The 12,296-nt window shown below is 44.0% G+C and overlaps 1 protein-coding gene across 1 annotated transcript; it reads right to left on the minus strand.

Moving 5' to 3' along the window:
* Nucleotides 1-5,140: 5,140 nt before the first annotated feature.
* LOC128895862 (uncharacterized) lies at nucleotides 5,141-9,831 on the minus strand. Its single transcript, XM_054158816.1, has 2 exons — nucleotides 9,814-9,831; nucleotides 5,141-9,693 (listed from the first exon to the last, which is right to left on the minus strand). Exon 2 carries the CDS (start codon nucleotides 8,314-8,316, stop codon nucleotides 6,625-6,627), a length of 1,692 nt encoding a protein of 563 aa, XP_054014791.1. The 5' UTR covers nucleotides 8,317-9,693; nucleotides 9,814-9,831; the 3' UTR covers nucleotides 5,141-6,624.
* Between the last annotated feature and the right edge of the window lie 2,465 nt (nucleotides 9,832-12,296).

Genomic DNA, 12,296 nt, shown 5'->3' on the forward strand with positions numbered 1-12,296 from the left:
CTGACTGTAGGTGCCTTGTGACTTGGTAAGGGTACCTATGGGTCATGTTTGACCCAGGAGAAGATTCTTCTAACAAAAGTCCAGGTGTTGGAGTCCCTGAATCCCTGACTGTAGGTGCCTTGTGACTGAATAGAGTATCAATCGGGTCACCTTAGACCCAAGAGAAGTCTGTTTATTCAAGATCATCAAAGTCTCCGTCCATCATCAACGATTTATTCCAATACTTTCCTACTCTTGTTGAACGACTACTAAAAAACGAAGCACCTGAGCTAACAATAAGCGAACCACCACCCTCTCCACACTGTTGGGGGAGTCCCTCCACCTCTGAGGGACCCTCATTCATCGAAAGCATCCGAAGAGAGTAGATACCGTTATTTCTGAAAGCTACTCGTCCAGCCAAGTCTATTCTCTCGTCTGCCAAATCATAGACGACCAAACTTAAACCAAATCTTAAACCAAACAACTACAACCAAAATCAAGGCCTTGAAAGTTGAGAGACTTTGTCCAAACGACTCGACGAGCCTACGAACAGACTTTTCACAAATCTCGAGGGATATAGGCATCCCCTAGCGTTCCAAGGTTCCCTCGATGCGATTTTGGAATTCCTGTCGAAGCTTGGAGCCTGAAACGCCAGAAGCCACGCACGACTCTCTCGCGCTCGCGGTGTATTTCCGTCGGCCTTTCATCGACGCGAATAATCCTCATTGTCGGTGCGGCTGACGCTTCGCCGGAGAATAGAGCTGTAAACATTGTTCACGGACGAATCGTCGCTCGAACGAGGCCGCAACAGTCCGAATCCACGGTCTCGAAATCGGAAAATCCTAGTTCCGAGCGAACGAATCACTGCGAAGTCCTTCGATCTCTATGAATCGGGGGTGACGGAGCTCTGCTCTCGATCCCTCCATCCTCAATTTTTCATTATTAGTTCGTTAAGAGTAAGAGCATCGTAGATAATGAAATTTGAGAATTTTTAGTTGTTGGAGTTTCCAGAATTTCTACCTACATTGTAATGGCACCTTTTAAAGTCCGATTAATTGCCTTGAAGGGTTATAAATAAATATATTACACATACGATTTGTCTGCTTATCAATGGAAAAATAGTTTCGCTGTGATGTATTTAGGTGAAATATTATGTATTATATCTTGCTGTGTTGTACTGTGTAGCGATACGAAGAATAATGCTCTATTTTGCTGTATTATGCTATTTGTTGAGAATATTTATTATTGTTTGTGATGCTGGAATATTCTGTATTTTGCAGTATTATGCTGTATTTAGTTGGGAATGTTTTGTATTATGCTATATCTTGCTGTATTATACTGTGTAGCGATATAAAGAATAATGTTGTGTCTTGCTGCATTACGCTACTATACCGTATATTATGGTCTGTGATGCTTAAATCCTCTGTATTTTGCTTGACTTGCCAAATCAACTTGGACAAATAGTCCACCTGTTTACCCAATTACTCATCGTTACTTAGAGCAACCAAAACACAGTTGTATTTCTATAACTCATTCATTTCGAATTTGACGTACCTTGGCACGGGGATGAAACATTGACAAATATTGGACAATAATATGCCATATACTTGCCGTGCGCTCTTATTATAAATATCATTCGATCAACTATGGAACTAACGGAGAATGATAATTACATCCAGGTTAGGTTGGGTAGTGGGAAGCCACTATGTTCTTCGATTAATTTTTCAATGATTATTGTACTAACAAAGGGATGCTCAGGTAACTTCGCCCTAGGGATTTCCATGCCAATTTTTTTGGTTCTTCTGGATGTGACAAAAAGTAAGCGAGAGTTTAACCCTTTGCACTCTGCACCATCTCGTTGCAAAACATGCGAGCAGGAATCGCATTACATAAAATAGTTTAACTTTGGAAACGTGTCGTTTTTGGTATTATTAGACTCGATTATAAATTCTTCTAGCTGTCTTGATGCAGTAACACCACTACACAAACATAAATTTGTTAAACTTACGATGTCCCCTCACAGGGGACATCCGAGTGCAAAGAGTTAAGTGTAAGTGTAAGTAAAAATTGGATAAAGAAATGCGAATGTCTCGCTTTCTTTCACTCTAGAATCTAAAGCAGTCAACTGTAAAGTAATCAACTGTAAAGCAATCAACTGTAAAGCAGTCAACTGTGGATCCGAGGATCGGATTCGATTCTCCGTATCCTATTTTTCGTTTAGACTCGTACACTATCGACTGTCTATGCGTTTAGTCTGTAATTCGAGCAAACGTTGATGTTCTACGCACGGAAAGTTTTAGCGGCAGTCGAAGTGTTGATGTTAAGGACAATGGGGGTTAGGAAGTACGCCAGATGGTCGAGGGAAGGATCAGAGGCGTTCGTCTAGCATCGAGCAAGTTTCCTGACAACATCGACCGTCAGAACCGACGTCTTGATCACGTGCCAAACAGGTGGTTCCTGGTTGGGGGCGGGGTCGCGAAAAATAGAGAAGAAATCCCCTGCGTAATTGGGTCGGAATGTTTCACACATCACCAATACCTTCGCCGACACCCACGCGACGCGTTCCTCGTGAGACGAATCTTTGCTCGAACATCGAGAATTAAACTCGACTCTCGGAAATAGTGAAATCTCGATTCTGGAATTTACTTCATTCATGCGTTCGTTGGTTTATTTAGCGGCTTTAACTCTGCGTATTGAGAGCAAAGTACGATATTTAAATTCGTTGAAATAACGGGTAAAATTAGTTAAAGATAAGATACGTGTAAAAACAAAGAGTGGTAAAGCAAGGAAGAGTATTTAATTATTTCTATAATGTTTTTGTCGCAACACGCGGATCTCAAATTGTTCATCGAGGCATCGTGCCACTAGAGGCTATCAACCCGTTAATGAGGGGACAAATAAAACCGGGATGATTTTAGACGAGATGCACGATCTCTCGGGAACGCATTCTCGCGATGAATCGCCTTTCCATCGCGATCGAAATACTTCGATAACGCCATCCGCTTTATAAATAGCTGGAAAATGAAAATCTTCTGTGACAGGAGGACGTGATCGCCCACGCGGTTCGAGAATCGCATCGGGACGGTAACATAATACCGAAGCAAGGGGTCCGGAAGAGGCGCGTGACTCTCGATTAAAAATACAACGTTGGAGAAAAATTCGGGTCGACCGAAAAAGAGGAACGACGATAAATTTCGCGGCGATACGCAGTGGAGTGGAATCGACTATTCGAGGGGGGCTCGGTTGTTCAATTTTTCCACATTCGAGTATTGGAAATCTTAGAGGATTTAAATGTAGCTCGAGTAGTTGAGTATCCGAGTGTTACTCAAATACTAGGCAATTAGGATGAATTAGGAAAAATTACTTCGATAGAGTATTATCGGGATTTTGAATATTCGAACTCTATTAAAATTATTGGTCACTCGAACTCTACTCGAACTCTACTCGAATTATTGACCACTCGAATTTTACTCGACGCTATTCGAATCTATGAGTACTAGAGTACTCGAATATTCGAACTCTACTCGAATTATTGACCACTGCAATACTACTCGAATCCAGGGCTACTAGAATACTCGATTATTCAAATTCTAGTTGAATTATTGACAATTCAAATACTACTCAAACTCTACTCGAATCCAGAAGTACTAGAATACTCGAATATTCAAACTCTATTCCAATTATTGGCCACTCGAATTCTACTAAAACTCTACTCGAATCCAGGATTACTAGGATACTCGAATATTTGAACTCCACTCAAACTATCGACCACTCGAATACTACTCGAGTTCAGGACTAATAGAATACTCTGATACTCGAACTCTACTCGAATCCAGGACTACTAGAATACTCGAATATTCAAACTCTACTCGAATGATTGGCCACTCGAATCCTATTCAAACGCTATTCGACTACATGACTATTGGAATACTCGAATATTCGAACTCCACTCAAATTATTGACCACTCGAATACTACTCGAGTTCAGGACTAATAGAATACTCGAACTCTACTCGAATTCAGGAATACTGGAATACTCGAATATTCGAACTCCACTCAAATTATTGACCACTCGAATACTACTCGAGTTCAGGACTAATAGAATACTCGAACTCTACTCGAATTCAGGAATACTAGAACACTCGAATATTTGAACTCTACTCGAACGACTAACCACTCGAATTCTACACAAACACTATTCGAATGTATGACTACTGGAACACTCAAATATTCGAACCCAAATCAAATTATTGACCACTCGAATGGTACTCGAATCCTCGATCAATCGAATCTCACTCAAATCTAACTCGAATCCAACAAGAAGATTTGTATATTAGAATTCAAATCAAAAATTTGTATATTAGAATCTTGTCTTAGAGACTTGTATATTAGAATCCAACTAAAAAAGAGAGAAACTACGCGAACATAGAAAGATGAAGAATGAAAAAAACAATCGTGCTGTTGCCAGTCGGGAAAATTCGGCTCCGCGCCGTTGGACGAGAGGCAACCCTGCCGAAGTGTCGCCTACTCTTGTAAATGTCGAGGCTCGACCGCGATATATACGTATATTATTTGCAGACGGGCATGAGATTGATATTTTTGGAGACCCCACGCGAGCCACACGGCACCAACCGACGCCACGCGCAGCGAGAGTGTTTCGTGCGGCACATCACGGCCGGGATTTTCTCGTCGTCACCGGCGCTGTTTTTTCCACCTCGACGACGGTGAAAGCGTTCCAACAAGCGTTTCCCAACGAATTTGGAGACGATCGTTGGCCAAACGCGACGGGTCGTTCCGATTCGCCCGTTGGTCAACGCCAGGAAAACCGGGCGCGATTATAAAGCATTTTCGGTGGGATGGGAGTTTTGATCGGGGCGCGAATTGCCGCGGATCGCGCGATTCAACGTCGAGATACTTATTTTTCTGCGTCATACATTTTCGTTTCGTTCGCGTCGAAATTCCAAATATTGCGGATCTGTCGGCAGAGACGGTTCAGTAAAGTGATTCAGATTTTAAAGATATCGGAAATCGTCCAGCTGAGCGTGTATTATTAATCGTACTTTGATGATTCGATAAGTTTGAACGCGTTTCTCTCTGTCACGAAAACGTGCTTCGTAAAGAAGAGAAACGAAGGATATTAACGGAGTCTTATTAACGTAACGAGTAATGCTCTGGACTTCTACCAAATTGACCGGGATTCGAATCCCGCCGAGGGCGTAGATATATTTTTTCTGGTTTTTCTAAGGGGTTCGTGGTACTCAATGATATTAAGTAACACTTAATCCCATTCCTTGCATTGCATCTTCGAGTAGGAGTATAATTACACTATTAACACTGTGTGCATGCTATTAACTGATCCAGTGGGTTGAGTACGAGTAGGAGTAACATATCGTGAGTTGTATGTGTTATGGTTTTCGAACCAGAGATGGGATCGAGTGTAATAATTACTCACGAATTCAAGTAGATTCGACTACCCAGATGAAGTCTAGATTGGGGTTTGAATTTATTAATTATAATTCGTAGAAAGTATAAGAAAATTCCTTAACCCTTTAGCCCTTTCTATGACAACGCGTGAGACACGTGATCGAAGGAATTCGAGTCGAACGTGAACAAGTACGAGTCAAGCACGTCGTACAATCGTGCACAAGGAACTTTACTATTAGAATACTCGAATATTCGAATTCTACTCGAATTATTGATCACTCGAATCCAGGACTACTACTCGTTTACTGCACAAATCGATTAACTCCATAAAACAAAAAGTTGAGAAATGCGATCGAAATGACCTCCAAAATAAATTATTTATAATTCAGTGGCCAACAAACTTTTGTCGTTTAACGGTAAACCAAGTACATTGACACTTAAGACATTGGCTGCTAGACTAATACTCTTAAAAATCTCTACTGTGATTAAATTCTATTTACTGACTATTGGAAATTACTTAATTAAACATTTACTGTGGGATTTATTTTTGTAACTTCAAGGCAATTCAATGTTCTTTCAAAATTCACCAAAATGGACTCCGAAATAAATTATTTATAATTCAATGGCCAACAAAATTTTGTCATTAAATGATGCTAATTTTTATTATTCAGAAAAGTGATTATATCAAAATATGCCAGACTAATATAATACCGTCTAATCTAATACTCTTAAAAATTTCTACTGTGATTAAACTTTATGTACTAACTACTGGAAAGTATGTAATTAAATAGTTACTGTGGTATTTATATTCGTAACTTCATCGAAATTCCTTTTCTTCGACATACAACTAGACTGCATATCTTTATATAAAATAAAATCTTCGCGAACGTGGCTATAAAAATTGAACCTAAATAGGAATTCTGCATTTTCACTCTGCAAATATTACAATACGAACTTTACTTTCTATTTTATATTCTATCAATTTTATATTCATGCATATTGTTTGCATTGTGTAAGAATCACTGTCGTCCATATATGACGATGGCGATCAACGTTTTAAATTTCAGACTTTTCAAAAAATTGGAGTTAATCGATTCGTTCAGCGAACAGTCTCAGAGTAAATCATAGAGCAAGGAATTAAAGAGTCTAATCGATCCGAGCACGCTGCTAAAAATTCAACAGAACTCGATCCCATCCCCGGTCAGTTTCCGAGGACTGTGAGCTACAAAATGTGAGTGACAACGAGTACGGCTCGGAAGGAGACGGGAGGATCTTCATTGGCCGACGTGATTACCCAGAAAGCTTTGTTTCGATCGGGATCCGGTATCGTGTACTGTATGGGTCCGGCGTTTCCCGCACTCACATCCTCGGCGTCCCAGTAATCCTGTTCGTCGTCGAACGAGGACACAGACCTGGACCCCTTCCTCTTTTCAGCCTCCTTCGCGTCGATATCAGTGGCCAGTATGTCTCGTATTCTCTCGTAATCGTCCACCTCCGCTTCCTCGAAGCTAGATATTTTCAGCAGCCTGGTCGTATCCTTGAGCGCCTCAACAGAGGCGGTGGCGTTCGTCACAGCGGAGCGATCGCTCGATCCGTTCTCGGCGACCCTGTCCCTGGATCCCGAACCACCGAATCGTCTGTTCTTAAAAACGGACCTCCTGTTGAAACGATCCCGCGACGAAAGGTCTCTCTTGCTCTCCGACAGTCCCACGACGAACCTCTCCGAATCATCCAGCTCCTCGTCGCGCGCCAGTATCTCCTCAAAACTGGTTTGCACTTGAACAGACACGCTCTTGTGGCTCTCGGACCTGGACAACGACGCGGGACTACCCGGAGGCGAAGTATTAGTCCACTCATCCCTGAACGTCGCCCCGGAGATGTCCGACTTCCGCCTCTCCGGCTCGCGGTGTCGCTTGGACTTCCTCGAGGTCAGATTCTCCGCCGACTTGCTCACCTCCGCGTTCTTCGACTTCAGCCTGGTGGGTTTCCTCACGATGGTGCTGGAGGACTTGCCGCCTCTCTTCCTCTGGCTCGGTCCCCGAGGAGGACCCTCTTGGTCCCTTTCAACATCGATAAACTGACTGGATCTCTGTGACCTCGCGGGGTCGGGCGACCTGGAGCGAGACTTTCCGAAAGGTTTCTTGAAGAGATTGTCGCGGTCGTCGGACTCGTCTCTAGAGGACCCGGAAGGGCTCGCGTATCGATCGATCCCGGGAATTGGCTCGAAGGACTTCTTGGTAGGGGCCTCGTTTCCGGAGTCGTTATCGAACGACGTGCCGAGGTCGCTGGACGCCCCGGAGCCCGCGTACTCGTCGTCATCGACATCGATCGGTATCGGCGTTGGTACCCTGAAGTATTTATCCGGCTCGGGGTTCGTCACGGACAGGGGTCGATCTCTCGAGCTGTTCTCGACTCGTTGGGTCTCGGCGTCCTCGTAGGACGTCTCCCTCTCGAATTTTTCGTACTCGAGTTTCTCGTAGTCGTTCTCCAGTTCCAGCCTCCTCGAGTCGGCTTGCTCGTTCTCGCTTTCTCTGACGAGGTACTCGAAATCGGGGCTAAATCTCGAGTCGGGCGTGAGTCTCGATCCCAGAAGGTAGTCTCCCGGGAAGCTGCACTCGGACCCGTAATCGAAGTTCTTGTCTTTCGAGCGCAGCTGGGCTCGGATTCTCAGGCTGTACTCGTGCAGGTTCTCCAGCTTGTGACGGACGCCGCGGGGCAGCTTGGCGTCGCTCGAGTGGCTGTAGCTGCAGATGGAGTCGTGGGTGCTCGCGTTATCGTTCGTCTCGTGATACGAGAGGCACGGGGTGGCGGGTTGGTCGATGGTGATCACCACGCTGTCGGTGACGCGTCGGAGCCACGCGAGCAGCTCCAGCATACCCGCGCACCCTATCAGCACCGACAGCATCAGACCCATAATTACGATTCGTCGACCTATCAAACTGTCATCGAGGATGGAAATCGGCACGGATCACTGGCCACACGTCCACGCGGCGTTCGTCCGGGTCGTCGTCCCGGGTTCATCGATCTTCCTGACGGATTCGAAGGACGAGGAGGATTCGTTGCGGAGGAGCGACAGGGACCAATGCGGGCTCCTCGACGTCGAGGAGAGACGGGAACCCGATCGGAGCGCGGGGACGGTCCATGAAGCGACCTCGAGCAGTCTCTCGCGTCACACGGGGGTGATCCTCTAACGGGCTGACGTCACGGAAAGGAGCTAGCGCGGGCGAGAGACGGTTAACGCGATCCTACGGTGGGCACACCCACCACCCACGCGACGTCCACTTCTCCACGGTTAAGCGACACGTACGCCTCGCCACTGTTTCAGGTCTCGGTTAGAAACATAAATTCGTTAGGGCGGATGTTCTCCTCGCGGCCGAGATATATCCTCCGATCGATGATTATCGGCTTGTCCATGCGCCGGTGAGGATGCCGGATGACTGTTTTATTTTACGCGGGCAAAACCGTTCGAACACCGGGGCAAACTGGTGGCCGTTCGGCTCGTTATGTCGACGTAACGCAGACTTCGACTCGGCCCCGTTGCTCCGCGGCCACCAGGCTAAGGCTAAAGTTAGCCCGAATGTCCCTGGACGCGAATCCCTGTCCTTAATGCATCGTACGCGTCGCCATCGATCACACGACCGCTAATTAACGCCGCTGCTGGCCCGGGTTTCCCAATCGGCGAACCGTTCGCGCGAACGATTATCGACCAGGCAACGATTGACGATCGTTGTCATCGGCTCGCCCTAATGACCCGATATCGTCTAACGTCCGCGGCTACGCGCCGCGCGTTTCGATATTTCTATTCCGCCGAGACGTGAGGCGAGTTTGGCAGCTCTTGTCGCGATCGTTTTCGCGGGAGGAAACGGCTCGTACGCTTGGCAATTCGTTCTTGCCCGCGCGACGATGCACGGATTTTAGGTTAATTGGGGAACCTCGAGACTGGGAAGCTTCGAGGAGGGTTGGAAGGGGGGGAATGTATGCATTTTTTTTACGGGGCCTTGACAATGGTACTGGAAGGTACTTTTGTGTAAGGGTGGACGTAATTGCGAAATGTAGTTGTGAGAGTGATAAGGATAGGAGAGTAGAGAGAAAGGGTGTCGAAAAGTCTGTCTCTGAATGTTGCTATTGAGGAAATCTTCGTGAACGTTTGCAGAGGATGTGTGATATTTATTTTGATAGAGCTGTAGGTTCAGTTTATAATTCCCCACTGAATCAAAGGATTAAATTTTAAGTTAGAGTTAAGCTTTAGAATAAATCCTAAATGCATTTTATTTTTGTATTTATTCTCTACCTGACTATTTAGTATTTATTTATTATAGTATTTATTCCCCAGTGAATGAAAGGGTTGAATTTGAAGTTAGAGTCAAGCTTCAGAATAAATCCCAAATACATTTTAGTATTTATTCTCTACCTAAGTATTTATTCCCTACTGAACGAAAGGATTAAATTTTAACCCGGAGTTGGGCTTCATAATAAATCCTAAATGTATTATTAAAATATATTAAATATAAATGTATTTTACTTCAATGAATTCAATATTAATTACCACCTCAAACCGCCCTTACCCTTCCCCACCCGATAAATCACCATCTTTTTACTCCTGTGAAAAAGCAGCGGTCACCAATCTTGTACCAGCACCCCCCGCAAAGCGCATCTTAACCTGAATTATCGCACGCTGCAACACGGTCTCAATGATTCTAAAGCGTCAGCTTGTGATTTACTTTGGTATTTATTCTCTGCCTGTTCCACTGCTCGAGTTTCAGCTCAGTGCTGTATGAATGGAATACTTTCGTCCGAAATTGAAGATCGACAACAATCTTTCTGACCAGATCCTAAGTGTATAAGGGGTAAATGAAACGAGAGCTCGACTTTCGACGATATACGAGACATGGCGCCGATAGATCGATGCTCGCGTCACGTTCCGCGACGCGAGTTTCGCGATGTTTATCGCGGCCGAATTTTCTGGCGTGGCTCGAACGATTTTATTTCGGGTTACCTCATCGGTTACGAATCAACGAGTCGGACCCGATCTTCGATACGCGCTTTTGCGCGCGGTACGTCGCTCTGGCTGCTTTCCAACGAGATATCGAAACTCCCGGCGTCCAGCTTATCGAACCCTCGATGATCTATATTCGACGGTAGCGTCGCTCGGCTCTTCGAAACGCGATTAAAAACAGCCATTTCTTGAATAGATCGAACGAGATCGAACAAATTAATCGAATCGAATGAATCGAATTAGTAAAATGAAAGGATAAATCTAACGAATGAAATTAGTAATGAATCGAACGATGCTGCGAGAGTAGCTGAAGAAATTCCGTTTGTTATCGAAATCGCGACGAGTGCCCGATCGGTTCAGGGTCGGTTAGCAAATTTATCCTGCATCCGTGTACACGAACATCGTGTTTTCAGTGACCAAAAGTACGATCGTAAAATTCCCATCTAATCCCTTCGTGACTGAATTATTGTTTCCGAACAACTAAACAAGAATCCAAGCGATGCTAATCCAAGCTATTTATCAAGCTTGCGTAGAAGTTGCCAGGTTCTATAATCGGGACATTTAATTATGGATATTTATATCCGTACCTCGTGGGAGCCAATTTGCATAAATTTCAAATTTTAGAAATTAAGTTCTGTAAATAGCTACAAAGTATGTACTATTAATACTAATATGAATAAGTTCGAGGAGCGAGATTCCTTTCGAGAAAATCGTTTCGAGATGGTAGCTTTGAGATCAATCCAAGTTGTAATTCGAAATACTCCGAAAATAACGTTCGAGGGAGTTTCCAAGAGTTTTCGAACGTAAGCGCGCTCTGGAATCCCGTTACTGAATGGAACGAGTTAGAGGAACACGCGATGTTGCGTTTTCGCGAGGAAGGAAGGAAGATCCTCGCGAGTATCCGTGGCTGCGAGCGGAGAGCACGGCTGCGTAATCATCGTCCGGACCACTTGGTCCGCAACACCGGGACGAAAATAAACGTATCGTCGACGACCTATCGGGACGCCGACCGAAATAAATCAACGGCTTGGACCGAGCCTACTCGAATATTCAAGTATCCATATTCGAGTACTCGAGTATCCGAATACCATTTTCTTCGTAACATTTTGTTAGTTCGATATTCCGAGAGCTGACGGAACGCTCGAGTATTTGACCAGTCAAATATTACTTTAACACGTTGATCGCCATGTCAGCCACATGTGGATGACAGTGCTTTCCAGTGAAGAACTAACGAAATTATTTCCGAATGTCAAGCATCAAAGGAAATGAATTTAAACCAAATTCATGAATTTTGATGAAATAACAAGAATAAATACGACGATAAATGTTTGATTATGCAATCTCCGATTGTTTAAATAATATTTCATTTTAGTAGAAACTTTAAAGAATCTTTGTTTGGCAGTCAACGTGTTAATGAATTCAATTAATACCACTTCAAACCGCCCTTTCTCCTCCACCCAGGTTAGCCAACGATCTTTAACCCCACCCTATAGTTCACCATTTTTTTACTCCTGTGAGAAAACGGTCACCCATCTTGTACCGACACACCACGAAACGCATCTTAACCTGAATTATTGGAATATTGGAAATGTTGGAATGGACAAATATTTGGTTATTCAAGTATTTAAATAAGTATTGGGTTATTCAAGTATTCGAACAGGGAAGTATTGAGTTACTCGAGCATTCGAATAGGAGGGGATTGAGTTACTCAAGTATTCGAATAGCTAAGTATTGAATTACTCAAGTATTCGAATAGGTAAGTATTGAATTACTCAAGCATCCGAATATGTAAGTATTGAATTACTCAAGCATCCGAATATGTAAGTATTGAATTACTCGATTATTCGAATAGGTAAGTATTGAATTACTCGATTATTCGAATAGGTAAGTATTGAATT

The sequence above is a fragment of the Hylaeus anthracinus genome, unplaced genomic scaffold, assembly GCF_026225885.1.
Source record: "Hylaeus anthracinus isolate JK02 unplaced genomic scaffold, UHH_iyHylAnth1.0_haploid 5, whole genome shotgun sequence".
Classification (NCBI taxonomy): Eukaryota; Metazoa; Arthropoda; class Insecta; order Hymenoptera; family Colletidae; genus Hylaeus; species Hylaeus anthracinus.